Source organism: Oryzias latipes, chromosome 13, assembly GCF_053564925.1.
Source record: "Oryzias latipes strain Hd-rR chromosome 13, Olatipes_Hd-rR_3.1".
NCBI classification, from domain to species: domain Eukaryota; kingdom Metazoa; phylum Chordata; class Actinopteri; order Beloniformes; family Adrianichthyidae; genus Oryzias; species Oryzias latipes.
In genome coordinates this window covers 4584639-4602714 of record NC_136249.1, presented here as the reverse complement: position 1 = coordinate 4602714, position 18076 = coordinate 4584639, and the positions used below count along the sequence as shown (strand labels likewise).

The 18076-nt window shown below is 40.9% G+C and overlaps 2 protein-coding genes across 15 annotated transcripts in view; one reads left to right on the top strand and one right to left on the bottom strand.

The window, feature by feature from the left end:
* Positions 1-879, top strand: part of tpst1 (tyrosylprotein sulfotransferase 1) — a 40947-nt gene extending 40068 nt beyond the window's left edge. For 8 of the 11 annotated variants that reach the window (XM_011483002.4, XM_004075943.5, XM_011483001.4 and 5 more), the window contains one exon: positions 739-879. The gene's annotated coding sequence lies outside the window, so the exon portion shown is untranslated. The remainder of the gene's footprint in view (positions 1-738) is intronic. The other 3 variants (XR_002291588.3, XR_909917.4, XR_013647249.1) reach the window with 1 other exon arrangement.
* On the bottom strand, positions 164-12801 carry LOC101174687 (uncharacterized). Of its 4 annotated transcripts, none has more exons than XM_011483004.4 (10): positions 12652-12801; positions 9824-10148; positions 8261-8727; positions 7749-7850; positions 5537-5604; positions 3540-3617; positions 3246-3399; positions 2953-3060; positions 2816-2864; positions 164-2637 (listed from the first exon to the last, which is right to left on the bottom strand). In XM_011483004.4, the coding sequence occupies exons 2-10, from the start codon at positions 10050-10052 to the stop codon at positions 2621-2623; spliced, it is 1272 nt and encodes a 423-aa protein (XP_011481306.1). In that variant the 5' UTR covers positions 10053-10148; positions 12652-12801; the 3' UTR covers positions 164-2620. The 4 variants fall into 4 exon arrangements, with proteins under 4 accessions (XP_011481306.1, XP_020564164.1, XP_020564163.1 ...); XM_020708505.3 differs by having other exon boundaries at positions 8414-8727; XM_020708504.3 differs by having other exon boundaries at positions 8261-8724.
* Between the last annotated feature and the right edge of the window lie 5275 nt (positions 12802-18076).

Sequence of the window (18076 nt, the reverse complement as noted above, 5' to 3'; positions counted from 1 at the left end):
GTGAACTGGTCTCATAACCTGGATCCTCTCTACTCTTTGACTTGTTCACAGGTCTGCTCTGTGGTTTGGTAAATAAAATGCCTCTCTGAGGGACCACGGTTACAGAAATGGCATAGATAGCTGCTCTTTAGTGCCCCCTGCTGGAAACTGTCACTAACTGCACTTCCATTCAATTCAATTTTATTTGTATAGCCCACAATTATTTGTAAAGTAAACATACAATCATAACGATAAATAAATGCATAGAATTCAATAGGAGAATACTAAACTTTAACTAAACAGACTTAACTAAACTGGGCATCTGGAAAGAGGGACAGTCCATGAGTCACTGCACCAAACGGAGGCATGGAGAACTAAATGATGAATAATGATCAAGAATAGAGAAAAGAGGAAGGGTAGAAGTAAAAAAGGAAAGAGGACAGAACCCCAGTGCACCATAGTTACCCCAGCTTCAACTTCTAGCAGCCTTTTAAAACAAATAGTTATTATTACGTTTATTTTAAACAAATTAACATTAAGTTAAATAATCTCTGAATACTAACTAGTCTGACAATAAGCCTGTCCAAAGAGGAATGTTTTCAGTCTAACTTTGAATGTAGAAACTGAGTCGGCCTCTCTTACGTGAGCTGGGAGTTTATTCCATAAGACAGGGACTAAAAACTGCACTGTTCTGTCAGATCCAGCTGACCCGCAGAGGCACTTTGTTATGCACTTGAGCATGTTGTTGTGTTCCCACAGGACTGAGTGGAACAGAGGATTCTGGGTCTCACGAGGCGGGATTGGCCCTCACCCTCCTCTTCCTCCTCATCGCCTTTAGGAGAGCCGTCAGCCTTCAATGTTGTACCTTAAAGAGAACACGCCTCTCAGCACCACTGAATGTCTGCCGATCATCACATCTGTGTCTCATCGCACCCATCGATTCGTAGGAATGACTTTTAGAGACAAATTGTTACTCTTGTAAGAAAGTACAGAATCTGAAATCAGCCCAAGTATTTATGAATGAGAAATTAGCCTTTGAACAGATGCAATACCTATTTTAATGTTTGTTTTTTTCATGCCTTTTGTATTGTGCAATGTCATGGGTACTGATGAGTTTGATGTAACAACAGTGATGAACAAAGATTTAAAAAAAAAAAAAAACAGTTTTGTCTGATTTGTTGTTTCTGAAAAACACCGACTGGTCAAAGAACATCAGGGTCACGTATGTTTAACCCTTGTTCTATCCTAGGCACTTTAACACTGGGAGTTGGGTCATCTAGACCCACTAGACAGTGCCCTTTGTCATGGTAGGGAGAACACGTCAAGGGTCATCTTGACCCCATATGACAGCACAAGGGTTAAACAGAATGAGAACAGAGCGCTGGTTTGTAAAAGCCCTTCACTTCAGTCAGATACTGGTTACACAACAGTTTTATTACTGTTACAAACCACACATTCCATAGCAACAATACAGACATCTGCCACTTTATTAGGTCCACCTTGCTAGTACATTTTCCTACAGAATGACCTTAATCCTTGGTGGCATAGATCCAACAAGGTACTGGAAACGTTCCTCAGAGAGTTTGGTCCGTATTGACATGACAGCATCAAGCACTTCCTTCAGGTTTGTCGGCTGCTCACCCATGATGCCAATCTCCCATTCCACCACATCCCAAAGGTGATCTATTGGGTTGAGATCTGGTAACTGTGGAGACTATTTGAGTCCAGTTAACTTGCTGTCATGTTCTAGAAACCGGTTTGAGTTGATTCCAGCTTTATGACATGGCGCCTTATCCTGCTGGAAGTAGCCATCAGAAGATGGTAAACTGTGGTCATAAGGGATGGACATGGTCAGCAACAATACTCAGGTAAGCTGTGGCGTTGGATCCATGCTCATTTGGTACTAAGGGGCCCAAAGTGTGCCAAGAAAATATCCCCCACACCATGACATCACCACCACCAGCCTGAACCATTAATACAAGGCAGGATGAATCCATGCTTTCATGTTGTTGATGTCACATTTTGACCCCACCATCTGAATGTGGCAGCAGAAATCGATATTCTTCAGACCAGACAATGTTTTTCTAATCTTCTATTGTCCAGTTTTGGTAAGTCTATGAGAATTGTAGCCTTAGTTTCCTGTTCTTAGTTGACAGTAGTGACACCTAGTGTGGTCTTCTGCTGCTGTAAACTAGACGTCTTATGAGAACTCCATGTGGCCTTAACCCTTGTGCTGTTTTAGATGACCCCACCCTTCCATTGACGTGTTCTCCCTACCATGACAAAGGTGGATAAAGGTGGAAAGATTTCATGTAATCCATGGACACCAGTGAAGATCACAAATCATTGAAGAAAAAAGGTTCAGAGCACTGTCAAGTGGGTCTAGATGACCCAACTCCCAACGTTAAAGTGTCTAGGATAGCACAAGGGTTAATGATGGAGCCCTAAGCCACAATCCTGACCCTGTATGTGGCTTTTTGGCCACAAAGCGAAAAAACACACAGGTCCTGTTTCCTTTCATTAGAACATTGTGATCAGGCTCCTCTGTCAGGAGGAGAACATGAGGAACCAGAACTTTCCTGCATGAGGTCCGGGGAGAGCCGGTGGGTGGACGGATGGAGGCGTGTTCCAGGCAGGACATTCAAAGTGCATTCAAACCTGCAGAGAACGTTTGGTGAAAGCATGAATCACATGTTCCCGCTCGCACTAACTTCAAAGGTGAAGAGACTGAACTGCTCTGCGGTCAAACCAATCTGAGGATGTGGCTGACACAGTTCTCTCCTCCACGCGTTTCATCTCAATCATCTGACATCCATTTGCTTTAAGGTGGTCTTACCATTGCTTTTGGAGGGAGCTCCTTTCCTGGAAATCTTTTTCTTTTTGCCCTGCAAACACACATCAGACGTTCTTTGCTGACTTTGTGATAAACGTGCTTCTGTGCAGCTGCAGCGCCGCCATGACCTGTGTTCATACATAATTGTCTGAGCTGGACCAGTCGGGATGCTGCTGCGCATGGAGCCGCTTCTCCACCTCAGCCTGGTTGAAGTACTTGGCTTTCTGCTCCTCTGACAGCAGGCTCCACTGTGGATCGACAACACACGTTCAGTACACTGGCACAACCACACACAGCTGCACAACTGTCCTGGTATGCATGAGCGACAGTAAAGCAGGCAGGTCTATCCCAGGCTTTCTGCTCCTGGAAAGCATAAACCCGTCTCAACACTGAAGGCTGGAGGTGGGCGTGGCTAACATACAGGTGCACTTACCTTCTCTCCCAGGAGCTTATTAACAGCTGAACTGTTGCTCTTCAGTTCCGGCGGCACGGTTGCTCTCTGCTCCTTTAGGAACAGCATGAAGGCGTTGGGCGGCTTCTTGATATAAGGCTGACTTTTAAACTGCTGATCTTTGTGCCTTTTTGTCCTTCAGATAAAAACACAAAATCACACAAGTATCCAGGAGGAGCTTTGCTGCTGTTTTTACTGAGAGTTACGCAGTCAAAGCCAAGTATTCATGCTGACACTCAGACCAAAGCGTTGTAATCGTGAAGCAGATGGACATACCTGTAGCTGCTGGTGTTCAGAAGAGGAGCAGCAGGACTGGGAGGCAGATAAAGGCTTTTAAAAATCACTTGACCATTACTGCAAAGTTAAAGAGAAAAAAATAACTATTAGTAGATGTGCTCTCTTTGTGCACTGTAAACCCGAACGTTCAAAGTAATTAAATATAATGAGTAGCTAATACTCAAAGTTTTCAAAAAAGCTCTTCTAACTCAATCATATAAAGTTTGTTTAACACATCCCCTGTTTTGAGTATATGTAACTAATAATTTTTAATTTAAAATAAAATATGTTTAAATTAAGTAAATTAAACTTAAAACATAATTAAAGTGTAATATGTAGATTTAAGTATTGCATCCTGGATTTTTTATCTCTCTTGTTTCAGGTGGATTAAACAATTCCTTGCCCCGCATGCTCTCAAATTTTTATTTTCATTTTTCTAAATATTGTAGCAACATCCAGCCCCGCCTTCAGCCCCTAAGACTCATGGGAAGTGGGAAATCTTGGTGTGAAAACCATGAGTGAGAGGGCTGGAAGCAGAAGTGAGATCCATGCTGTTTGTGTGTTCAAATAAATGGAAGAAGTAGGCAGACGCGAAGGCTCCTTTGTACAACAAAAGATATTGTTTAACAATATAATTCTTGTAAGAGTAAAATTTACATATGAATTTAAACGTTTATTCCTTTTTTAAATTCATAAATATAGAGAAAAGTACTTTCATTAGTTTTATTTAGGCATTGCACAGAAAGGAGTGAGTCATTAATATTGTTAGGCAGGTGTTTACAACATTTTGCTGTACAATCTAAAAAGAGGTTTTGGGCTGTAGTTGGAAAGATTAACTTTTTTCCATTGTTCTATCTTAATTATTTGGTTTGGTGAAAATAAATCATTTTTTTGAGTTCATTCAACTTAAAAATGACACGTAGTTGTCTGATGTAGTTATTTTTACTTTCAATCAACTTAATTGAATTAAGTTGGTGTAACTTTTGTGTAAATGCACCATGATGTCATAACGTAAGGCAGCGCAAGGAATTATGGGATACCATTCTCTTTGCCAAACTGGGCAGATTGGGGTTTAAGTGTGCGTTTTTGTCCATGGTTTTTGTTGTGTAGCTGTTTTACTCTGTCTGAACTAGTAAATTAAACTGTTATTTTTATTTCTTTCTGCACCATAAGTTAGAGTTTGGTAGACGATGATGACCAACCCCGTAGAGCACAAAACATGGTATGTCCCATTATTAAAGGCAGAGTTCGCAACACCTGAGCTCCTGTCTTGAACTATGAGACATTGCTGGGTCATTCATGTCTTTGATGTGAATAGTTCAAGGTCCAAATGTGCCAATGTAAATTGTTGAAGCAAAATTTATAACATGTTTTTTCAATTAGACCAACTTATCAATTTGAGTTAAATTACCATAAAAAACTGAGTTGCATGAACTCAATTCAATTAGGTGTTACCAACTGAAGTAATTCAATTAAGTTGGATCAACTTTTTTCTTTTTAGAGTGTTTTAAGTTACCATTACTCTATTTTTTTAGGCAATCATTTGCCTAAAGAAAATAAGTTTTGAAAAACATGGGTTTGAGTTTACTGACTCAAACAAATTGATTATCCCTGTACAAGAAGGTAACTAATAAATATCGAGTTCTGTCAAGATAAAATTGTTGTTTTTCCCTATTTTTTTAAGTTATGCAAACTTATTCCTGTGGCTTTAAAACTCAAAACTGTGAGTCATTGTAACTGATGACAATTAAGTTGTCTTAATGTGTAATTGTAAGTTGTATTTAATGCCAATATTTGACTTGCACAAATTGACACTTTTAATTTAACTGTTATAAAGAAATACAAGTAGCACACAATTAAATCTTTTATGTTATGGAAAACTCAGACTTTTTAGTTAATCAACTCAAAAAAATTGTGGCAAATGATTGCCTTAATTTTTTTAAGTTCTGGTAACTTGTTCGGGTTTACAGTGTGTGTGTGTGTGCGTGTGAACTCACATAAGTCCAACAGGCTGCAGCAGGCCAACACTTTTGGGATCGCTCCTGTGGACGGGCTGGCTGACAGTCTGGAGAACAAGAAAGGGGGATCGGGTCAGATGTGGTGCTGCCTTCAGAACTATCAGAACAGATGAAGCCATTCATTTCTGATAACAGACACCTATCTCTCACTTACATGAAGCCCTGATGTCTTCTTAACATGAACAGGCCGCTGATCTGTTTAGGTTATAGTTGTAAAGCCACTACAGACAGCAGGATGAGGGAAAGAGAGCAGCTGAAACTGCTCTTGATCTATTTATGATTTATAAAAAGCAAACTTGACGGGAAAATGTGCGGTCCTTCACGCAAGCTCTGACCCAGGCGTACGCACAAAAACGGGTGAAATGAGAAATGGCGACGCCGTCGGCAGATGGAAGAAACACGTGAAAGTGAAAATGACAATACTGCCTCTCAGAAATAACATGAAGACTTCACAAAGCAAGTCTTACAATTAACAGCTACACGAACACCCGTTTAATCGATCAGCAGTGAAACAAACAAAAAAAATCAAACAAAAATTACAACAGAAATTCAAATGAACACTTATTTGGAAAAAGAAAAGTGAAATATGTTCTGCAATATTGGCATGTTGTGCAATTCATCCTCATAAATAATATAGTTAACAGAACGAAATAATGTACAAAACTGATATTCCCGTCAATGTGTCAGTCTGGCGGAGCAGATATAGGTGCAGACAGACAGACAGATGGATAGATAGAGAGAGATGCATTAATTGTCCACTGGGGAAAGTTGTTTTCATAGTAAAACATTTCTTCATAAGCTACGGAATTAAGGTATTCATGCATATGCCTTTAGTTTGTTTTATTTTTGATAAAACAATATATGGCGTATGTCTCAACCATTCAGAAAGCCACAAGAAATTACATTTGCGCTGATCAATTTCCCATTTCCACGTCGATTATTACCGACATCTGTAGCTTGTCAGATGTAATTAAATGGAGGGAAATAAAATGCCCCATCACAATGCTTAATGACGCACAATGGCTGATCTTACGCTCTTAGAAGATGTGGCAAATGGAAGAATTCAGAGTGAACGCATCTTTAGACAGCAAGGAGACTTGCTGGTAAACGAGGACGAGTGGCTTATGAGCCGGTTCCGACTTTCTCGAGCCGTCCTGTTGGACCTCTGCGGGCTTTTGGGGGTGTGTCACCCGGTGCATCTGGCGCGTCGGTGTTCCCCCTCCGCCTCAGTCACCACTCCACTTAAAAGGGATTCCCCAATTATTGCCGCCAGTCTCTCATCAGGAGGGGTCAGCTCCGGTGTCTCCCCCCCCCCCGTGGCAGACACTCTGGCGATGGAGCGCTAGAGGTTTTTCGCCTTGACTTTGATGTCCGCCCATTTCTTTTTTATTTCGGCCACGGTCCGAGGTTGTGAGGCTACAGCGTGATTTACGGCGTCTGCCACCGTTTGCCGCTCACGTGCCTTTTTGGCATTAGTAATGCCCACACTGTGCCCTCCAAACAACATTATTCTCCTCTTTTCCACCTCGCCAACGATAACTTCTACTTCACATTGAGTGAAGTTACGTTTTTTTCATTTCCTCTCCGTGTTCGCCATGATTTCCCAATCAATGAATATTCATTTGTGGGCGTTTCACGGACTATTTATGGGCAACTATGGGCGTGTCATGTAGCCGCAAAAGCTGCGCTGCATTTAGAATTGGTTGTGATTTATTAAGGGAAACATCCGTAGGATGTGCGTGCGCACGGTTTTATAACTCCGAATATTTCTGTGCGTATGCACGTCCTATGTTTCATCCGTACGCCACTTCTGACGCAAATCCTACGCAAAGTTTTATAAATGAGGCCCCTGGTTGTCTGAGTTGAATTCTGATTGCCATAGAATCCAGCCTCAAACTGGGCGGGATCGTCGTAGGAAGGCATCCAAACACTCTGAGGATGCCTTCCCGTCCACAGGAGGAACTTCCTTCTGAGGACAGAAGATCTCAATCTTTCTGGATCTGTTGTCGACTGCCAAAGCAAGTCGGCAAGTTTTGCCGAAGGAGATCTCTATTGTTGAAAATGAACGATGGAACAGCCTTTCTCCATTTTAAGACATCTTCCAAAGGTTTTGGGGTGGCAGTCAGTGAACTGGGGGTGGAGCTAATGAGGAATGCAGCGTTTTTTTGGGCGTTGAAAAGCAGGGTCTTACTGAGGAGAGAGGAGCAGGAGGAGCAGGAGGCCTGCAGGCCGTCACTGGATGGACGCTGGTCCCGGGAACGTTCTCCTGCTGCTTCTGCGGTGGACCAGCAGCCTGACAGACACAGAAGAGCTTTTAGAGAAAAAGCAGAAAACACCAGAACATCTGGATTTTACCCCCCCCCCCGTTTGGAACAGCAGCTTTGCCTCATCATGTCCAACATTCCTCTAAACTAGGATTTGGTTTTCAAACAGGAATCAAACTAACAAACATTTGAATACATGCATGTTCTTCACATGTGTATAACTGGTTGAGCTGTGATGTGATGATTTCCAGGTTATTTTTGACAAACGGGAAAAACATCTTTTGTAACTCATGGTTAAGTTTGAATGTTTCCTCCCAAACTAATAACGGTCTTCCTCCAGAAGACCAAGCGTCAGCTGTTTGGTCTTCATCTGTCACATCTGTGTGATGTCATCAAAGCCTCCCTGATCTCAGACTTCTCATGCAGAACGTTGACCTACCACACACATGACTGCTTCCACTCTCTTTAAAGGCTTCCTGTGAGGTTTCTCCACCAAAGTCTTTATCTTCAACTCCTTTCCACAAATAGCAGCTTTTTCTAACATGTTCTCAGAGTTGGAGCCACAGTGACTTCCTGTCACGTGAGAGCTGACCTCATCTTGGACGTGACCTCTGTCCCCTCTGTTCCTCTGATCTGTGTTCTCCAGCTCTGTTTCTTCGTTTGTAGCGGATGTTGTCTCCTGACTTTGGAGCTGGTGACTGCTCAGAGACTCTTCAGTCTTGGGAGTCTCCATCAAAACATCCGTCTCCTGCTTCAGATGGAGCTGCTTTGCATGGTGGCTGATGAAGACCTCTTCCCATTCCTCCTTAATGCCTGGAGGTTCTGGTTCCCTCAGCGTCCCTCTGGAGATCCTTTCTTGGCTCTTCTGCTCCTGATCTGCACTTCGATGATGCTGAGGGAGGGCTACTGACACACAAACACAAAGAGAAGATGTACGTGTTTCAATCTAACTTGCAAATGGAAGCAACATTTCTGAAGGAAATTAACCCATGTGCTATCCTAGGCACTTTAACATTAGGAGTTGGGTCATCTAGACCCACTAGACAGTGCTCTGAACCTTTTTTCTTCAATGATTGGTGATCTTCACTGGTGTCCATGGATTACATGAAATCTTTCCACCTTTATCCACCTTTGTCATGGTAGGGAGAACACGTCAATGGAAGGGTGGGGTCATCTAAGATAGCACAAGGGTTAAAATAGAACAGGAAGAGGATCAAGGAAAACCGGTGCAGAGATCTGGATCCATTCTGGGATGTCCCCATGTGACTGTGGTGAGTAGGAGGAGACAACCACAAAAATCATCATCACCCTCTGCATGGTGAGCAGCATCTTCAGCCCCCCCCCCCATAGCCACTGGAAAGGCCTTTTTGGTTGTGTTATTTATTATAGGTTGTTTTTTTTATATAGCACTACTGTTTTCTAGTCTGACATGAATGCAGGGATGTCAAACTCCAGGCCTCCTGCTGGTTTACCAGCAGTCCAGCCTCATCTGCTGCTGATTACCTGCGTCAGGTGTGTTTCAGGAGCCTCAATGGCAGGTTGGTTGAAAAACACAGAGGGGGGGGGTCGACAGGAGGTCTGGACTCTGACACCCCTGGTGTAGAGGTTTTACCTCCAGGACGGCTTGATGGTAAACTTGATTAGTTTTATGATGTTACACAGGCTGCACAATGGTACAGTGGTTAGCACTCTTCCCTCACAGCAAGAAGGTCCTGGTTCAAACCCTAGCCCACGTTCCGTGGTCTCCTCGTTCATGTGTGGGTTCTCTCTCCTTACCAGAGCAAACCTCCACCTCTCCCAATGTTCTCCTCCCTGCTCTCAAAGGTCAGGGTCCACAGAGATTCCTGTCTAACCTCATCTGAGGAAAAATGTTTCCCTCTTTTACAGCAAAGAAAAGCAATGGAAGGTTATAAAAGCCAGAGATGAAGAATTCAAGTCAAATACAATGAAAACTGGAGGTAATAAGTGTGCAATTGAACTTTGTTCAGAAAAGTGAACGTACAGATATTGTGCAGCTGAAGTTGTGGTTTCAAGCTCATTTCCAGCAGTCTGCGCCGACAACAGAGCTCCTCTTCGTACTGGATGAAGGTTTTCTCCACCTGTCTAAATATTTCTGCAGCAGCAGCAGCCAGTCGGGCGTTGATGAACTCCCTCAGAGGCTGAAGTGCAGACATCCTAAATGCAGCTGATCCACTGTTCAAACCAGAAGATCCGCCTTCTTCCATTTCCATGGCTTTGCTCCAATCAGCTTCCACTTGTCCTGAGAACCAGGGAAACGCTTGAACCAATGGCGTCGTGGTTAGGGACCATCAGCAAACGCTGTAATTCTGTAAGGCAGAAAAACAATGAAAAAGACAAAGTGACAAAGTTAAATATAGACTTAAAGTAGAGCTGGGTTTAAAAAAAGGATGAAGTCAGTCAAACACATCCTGTGAATCCATGAATGAATCCATTTTCTTCTAAAACTGCTTAGGACATTAATTAGGCAAACATATTTACAGTGTCTCATTACCTTTAGAGTATTCTACACTGTTTGTTGTATGCATTGTCCCTTAAATAAATAAATACAAATACAATTTCTATTCCATATAAAATGGAAGAATTTATCATTGAAATTTCCACCTTTGTTCAATCTAAAATCCCAAATTGCGTGAAAACAGTTTGTCACAAGCACTTAAGATATGTTAGAATTTGTGGATTTAAATAGAATTCATTCAACAATCCATCCTTTTTGTTGTGGGTCACATATTTCAACAGAATTCTTGCCAAAGTCCTTTAATAAAATAACACAGAACAAATAAGGGCCTCAAACTGGCTAATAGATTTTCTTGAAGACATGGAGTTTTGTTGGGGGAAGCACATTGCCCTAAGGTGTTCCCCCCTAAGATCAGCTCAGAAATATTCTGCCTGATCTAAGGCAAATGCCCCGTACTGACTGTTAGCGGGCGCTGCCATGACAGCTGCTCTATGACTGGATTCAGACCCGCGTCATCAAATCTTGATGCTTTTAACACAACATCTTTGAAACTTGACTAGCAAGTTTGTTCAGATAATATTCACCTGTGGCTGGTAAAATTCTGTCAGATTTATTAGGATATAACCTGGTTTGAAATATTTACAGCCAGTTATTAAGAGATTCATTAAATGTATAAATCTATTAAACAAACAGAAGTGGAATCTCTCTGGAAAACAAGCATAAAAAGGAAGACAGATCTACTTTCCTTACCCGTCAACACGAAACTAAAGGGTTTACTGATGAATGCTCCTTTAAAAAAATATGGCGCTTTTCTTTGTAAAAAGAAAGAGTTTGAGAACCCCATAACCCTTGTGCTATCTTAGATGACCCCCCCCTTACATTGACGTGTTCTCCCTACCATGACAAAGGTGGATAAAGGTGGAAAGATTTCATGTAATCCATGGACACCAGTGAAGATCACAAATCATTGAAGAAAAAAGGTTCAGAGCACTGTCTAGAGGGTCTAGATGACCCAACTCCCAATGTTAGGATAGCACAGGGGTTACATACTATAATTTAGTAAGAAAAGCAAACCTTTAGGAAGAGTCAAACGTGTTTAGCTTATTTATGTCCAAACCAGAGACGTTCAACTGACTCCTGGTTGGAATTGGAATAAATATCAGATCTACACAAAAAGTGTGAGCTAACATAAAAAAATGACAAATAAAAGAAAGAAATGATGTAAGCGTCTCTACCATTCTCTGCACAATGTTATAGCAATGGCCTGATATTTTTACATTTATACCAGAAGTCACTCATGTTCCTCACATATCAGGCAGCTCTGAAGTAGAGAAAGATTTAAAAGTCAATCTGATCATACACAATATTAAATCAATATTATGTAGGACAGTAGATTTGTGTTTTAATTCACACTGTACAATTAATGAGCTGGATTAATACCTGATCCTTCATAATGGACATGTTTTTTGAAGTTTTTGGTCATTTAAAATCCAGAAATAGACGAGTTGCAGGCGTGGAAACATGTTGACAACATGTTTACGGGACAAAAAAAGGAATAACCACACTTTGACAACTTCACAGAGAATAAACTATTTTCTTTTTCTTTCTGTCATTGCACTGGGGGAGGAAAACACACAGTCTATGTTTTATCAAAATGTGCTCTTGCATTTGTTGTGCAGGAACTTAAAGGGTAAGGAGTAATACGATAATAGTAACATCCACGTAAGCAATGTTCTCATCTAAAAGACCTGGTTAGTTGTTTTAGTCCATTCATTGCTTTTCTTTTAAGTTGCGTGGATGTAAAGACTGAAGACCTCTGCTTGAAATCCATCCAATAATGATAACATGATAACAGTCTGAGCGTTGAGCCATCATCTGTAATCAGGCTTCTGCGTCCTTCATTCAAACTTGACTATTAAAAACACAAACACAGCATTATTTTTACATATTAATGTCGAAAGTCATAAAAGAAGAACACTGACTGACAGACTTCATGTCTTAATATCAGACCTTGTCGCTGTAAACGAGCCTGAAACGTGGTTGGTTTAGTTTTGTCACGATTACTACAGAAGTTTTTATCATTTTTAAAGATCACATACATGATGAATATTAGATGAAGTAAAACAGCTGACATGTAAAAATCAATGAACAACAACTAAAACTCTTGACAATTATAATAGTGGATGAATTACGACTCTCTTTGGATCAGACGCACAGAAGAAATAATTCAAACTTTCTGATCAAAGACTTTTAAAATTAGAGGATTATTATGGAAAGCGGGGATAACGACAAACGGCGCTAACAAACTATCTCAAACTATCACATTTACAACAGTTTCTTACGAACAGACTTACTCTGGCGCTAGTCGGGGGTCCTCTATATGTTTAAGTTCATCTCTAGAATCTAAGAAAAAAGCTTTCACACATAAACCTGAGGTTTGTGGTATATACGGTCGGGTTTATACACAAAAGGACCAAAACATTAGCGACCTCTGAACCGGAAGTGGTTGGTAGTGGGTTCCGGTTCGCAATAGCTTGTGAGTGGTTGAATAAATCTGTCACTCAAAATTTCCAGCCCTGCTCGAAAAGTACACCCCCCACCGCCCCCATTTAATTTTTTTTAAATGATCATTTTAAGACATTTCGGTCGTGGCTAATTCTATAAAACAAAAAGTAATGCGAAATTATTATATTATATTATATTTTAAGGTGTGAAAAAAACTAACACTTTCAATAGCAGTTTGGTATTGAACAGTTTTTTGTTTTTACAAAGAACAGTTGCTGATTCACTGTTAAAAATGCATACAGTACTTTAAGCAAAAACAGTATGTTCAATCTCAGAGTGCCTAGCAATCAGAATCAATTGTCATTACAATTGCAAATTGTAACGAGATTTGTGCAGCTCAAGACAAACAGAGGGCATCATTGTGTAATAATGAGAGATAGGACTAGTGTAATGATATGCAGTTGTACAAGAATGCAATTAGACAAATATGCAATTTAATAATAGAACACATAAAGCCATTTGCACACAGAAGTTTAACTAAGCCAGAGTATTAAGGGCCACCATAAATCTAAATAAAATACATTTTTCACAATAAAGTCATGAAATTGTGAGATCTTCTTTCTCTTTTGGCTTTTCCCATCAGGGGTCGCCACAGCGAAACAACCTCTCTTTGAGGATGAGTTGCATGGTTAACTTGGCAATGTTTTACGCCGGATGCCCTTCCTGACGCAACCCTCTCAATTTATCCGGGCCTGGGACCGGCACAGAAGTAGAGAAGGGAATAGGGAGCATTTGAACCCTGGTTTCACGGACGGAAGGCACCGCAAACCAGCACGAGCTAAACAAGAGTGTCATAAGAATAAAGTTATAATTTCAGAGGTTATAAATCGAGAATTTACAAGATTAAAATCTTAAATTTATGAAGCCATAGTCTGTTTAATACCCACTGGGCACAAGGTGTGACTAATACCCATCTACTGAGATGTTTACTGGACACCTCAGACAACTCTATTGTGTGTTACTCTATTAGAGGTCTACCAATAGTGTTGTGAAAGATTTCTGCATATAGAGGTCTACCTATAGATATCTAATCTTTGGATATTTTTAAGTGTATATGTGAGACCTTTTTAAACATTTACTTGTCAAAAATTGAATACTGCAATTTGATATCCATCCATTCTTCCCAAGAAGCCACTGAATCCCTTTTGGAGGTCACAGGGTTGCTGGAGTCAATCAAGCTACTGCTGGGGAAAGGTTGAGTACTGTACATCCAAATCAGGTCACCAACATATCACAGGGCCAGGGGCAATTTACAGAGACTAGTTAACCTATGAAACATAGTTTTGGACTGTGGGAGGAAGCTGGAGAAAACCAAAAGCTGTAGAGGGAGAACATGCAAACTTCAAACAGAAAAGTCCCAGCCAGGATTTGAACCAGTCTTCTCACTGTAAGGTCAAAGACCAGACAGCTACTCCACTGTTCAGCCTTTTTGTTGACAGACCACAAGTAATCACTAAGTTAGTTTACATTTCAAGAAGTAATAAACCTTTCTACATAAATGTACCTGGGGTTAAAGGTCTTAGAAAGTTGCATCAAAACAACAATCCTGTTCACCCTGCCCACACACGACTGCACAGCAAGTCACCCCAGCTGTCTGATCGTGAAGGTTGCAGATGACACAGCTGTGGTTGGATGCATCACCAACAACGATGAGTCCGACTACAGGCAGGAGGTGGAACATCTGGAGGGCTGGTGCAGAGACAACCTCTGCATCGACGTGAAGAAGACCAAGGAGATTATCGTGGACTTCAGGAAGGACAGACACCCCCCTCCCCCCCTTCACATCGGAGGGGCCGTGGTGGAAGTGGTTTCCATCTTCAGGTATCTGGGCGTGCACATCTCCAAAGACCTTACCTGGAGCACCAACACTTCCTGCCTGGTCAAAAAGGCACATCAGCGCCTCTATTTCCTGAGGAGGCTCAGGCGTGCTGGGATGGGGATCGCAGTCCTGACCTCCTTCTACAGGTGTGTGGTTGAGAGCGTCCTGTCCTCCTGCATCACGGTGTGACACAGCAGCTGCTCTGTGGCAGAGAGAAAAGCTCTGCAACGAGTGACCAAAGCTGCACAGAGGACTGTGGGTTGCAGCCTGCAGACCACCACTGACATCTTTGAGACCAGATGCAGGAAACGAGCCTACTGCATCCTGAAAGACCCCACTCACCCCTGACACCCTCTGCCTGGTCCCCTCAACAAAGGAACAAAACAAAACAAAGGAAAAACTAGAATATTCTAGTCAAAAATTATTTGAATTTGGAGACAAACCAGAAAAATACTTAGCTGCCCTGACAGAAAAGCGAAGGGCGGCTCAGATGATTGAGTCAATCTTGAGTGGGTCAAGGACTTGCTTGTCAGATCCTAAATTAAGTAATGACACTTTTTGAAGCCTTTACACTGAAGTATACAAGTTAGAACACACCAGCAATGCCAAAACCCTAATGGAGGCCTTTGTTTCTGAAATCAATCTTCCAACTATATCTCAGGATTCAAGACTGAAATTAAATGCTTCAATCTCGGTTCCTGAACTACATCCGGCTATCAATCACCTCCAAAACAGGCAAAGCTCCAGCCAACAACGGTCTCGGAAGTGAGTTTTATAAAGAATTTCAAAACCTTCTTGTAGAGCCTATGTTAAATATGTTCAACCACTATTTTGAGTGTGGAACTCTACCCCCCTCTTTAAGAGAAGCCAACATTTCCCTTATCCTAAAAAAAAAAAGGAGCAAACCTTCTGAGGGATGCGGCTCATATAGACCAATTTCACAGTTAAATGTTGACCTAAAAATTCTCTACAAAGTGTTAGTAAAATGCTTGGAGAACCTTCTGCCACTTATTGAGAAGGAAGATCAAAGTGGTTTTATTAAGGGTCGGAACGCGCATTATAACAGTAGAAGACCAATAAATATAATTTAACTTTCTGACCAACGAGCCTCAGATGGTTTGGTAATATACCCTGGATGCGGAAAAAGCCTTTGATCTAGATGAATGGTCCTACTTATTTTTCACAATTTAGAAGCTCGGTTTGGGTGATGGCTTTATTAAATGGATAAAGGTCTTGTATGCTCAGCCACTTGCTCCAGTTATAACTAATGGTCTAAGGTCAGCTAATTTTGTGTTCCAGGGGCGTTGCAGACAGACACCTCTTCTGTTTGTACTGGCAATAGAACCACTAGCAGAGTCTATCAGGCAGGACAATTTAATGAATGGACTGGATCAGGGAGGGAAATCACACAAGTTTACACTATATGCGGACGATGTATTATTATTGCTGAGAAACCCTTCTCTTTCGGTCCCTCGCCTCAGTTAGATCATTGTAAGGTTTGCTGCCTTCTCGGGATACAAGATTAATTTCTCCAAATCAGAGGCAACGCCCCTTGGTAATTTGCAGCAACAGCCTGACAGTCGTAACCCTTTTCTATTCAAGTGGTCCCCTGCGGGATTAATGTATCTAGGTATACATGTTACCCCTAATTTTAACCAGATGTTTTGAACCAATTTTGAACCAGTATTCAACAGAATAAAACAAGATCTGGAGAGGTGGAGCCTTTCTTTATAACTTTTATCAGACATCTATGCCTTACCAACACAGTTTCAGGTCATCAGGAATCATTGAGTATCAATAAATCATGACAAAGACGAAGTACTTAATAATTATGTAAAATAGACAACTCTATTTTGGATATCAACATAGAACATGCAGATCAGTTATCTAAAATATATGCAGATTGTATTCATTAGAAAAATCATGACTATGATTAAAAATAACACTTTATCAGAAAAAATAGACATAACATTGTTTCTGAAATCTTCATAGCGTGTGGAGATCAAGTGTCAAAAATATGTGTGAATTATTTTTTTATTAGAACAATTATGAAAATAATTAGACATAACACTGTTTCTGAAAGCATCGTAGCATAAGTTTAGTATTAAAAAAGTATTAAAAAAAGGTTTGACCCAGTTCTCTGGTGCTTGGCCTTCCCAGCTGTAGGATTACTAACATACATCATAAAAAGCTTTATAATTTATTGACATTTTGTGCAAGAAAAAATATACCTTTCAGAACTGCATTAAAGACAAACCCCTCAATTTCTGGATGGCAGAGGACGTTAATGGAATACATTCCTCTGGACCGCCTGATTCGTCTCTTACACTCCAAAACTGATAATTTATAACTCCTTTAAAAGCATCATATTGTCTATAAATCAAACACGAAGACTCAAAAACTTGTTTTATTCGTAATTATTCATCATCACCCCCCCCCCCCCCCCGGTCCGTAGTCAGAATTTTTAACTGAGTTTTCAGACTTCCTATCGACTACTGTTTTAGATTATGATCGAATTATAATTTTAATACTCATGTTGATGATCCCAGTGCCCATCTAGGACACGTCAAACTCAAGGCCTGCGGGCCAAATGTGGCCCACCATGTCATTTTATGTGGCCCGCAAGGGCATAAAAGTTTATTTCTTAAAATAAAAAATAAAAATTGCTGTGTATTTCTTCATATATTCCCTTCTCTGCTTCTGTGCCGGTCCAAAGCCCAGATATATTAAGAGGGTTGCGTCAGGAAGGGCAACCGGAGTAAAACATTGCCAAATTAACCATGAGACTCATCCTCGAAGGAGAGGTTGTTTCGCTGTTGAGAAAAGCCGAAAGAGGAAGGTGTGTATTTATTCATATCTCGGGAGAATCGGACTTGAAATATCGGATTGGGCAACTATACATTAGGATTTAAACACTGTCCATATAACCTAACCTGACGGAATCAAATTTAAAAGTATTTATGCCAGAGTAACAAGCAAACATGTTTTCTATGTAATTGTCACTTTAAAAAGTTATAGTAAATAAATGAGTAATTTAACATTAAGGAGTAGTTACGCTTATTTTCCATTACATTTAGTTACATGTATAAGGTAAATCTGGCCCTTCAAGGAGAGCCACTATGCTGATGTGGCCCTTGGTAAAAATGAGTTTGACCTCCCTGGTCTAAGCAATGCTTTTGCAGCTTTATTAGAGCATGTTGGTTTCACCCAAAGTGTGAATGAACCCACTCACTGTCATAAGCACACCCTGGACCTTGTTCTAACCCATGGTATAGAGATCAGCCAGCTGAGTGTCCTTCATCATAACCCCATCATTTCTGATCACTTTCTGATTACCTTCCAGTTTACATTAGAACATGCTACCGCCCCAGTGAACAAAAACATCTTAGAAGAAC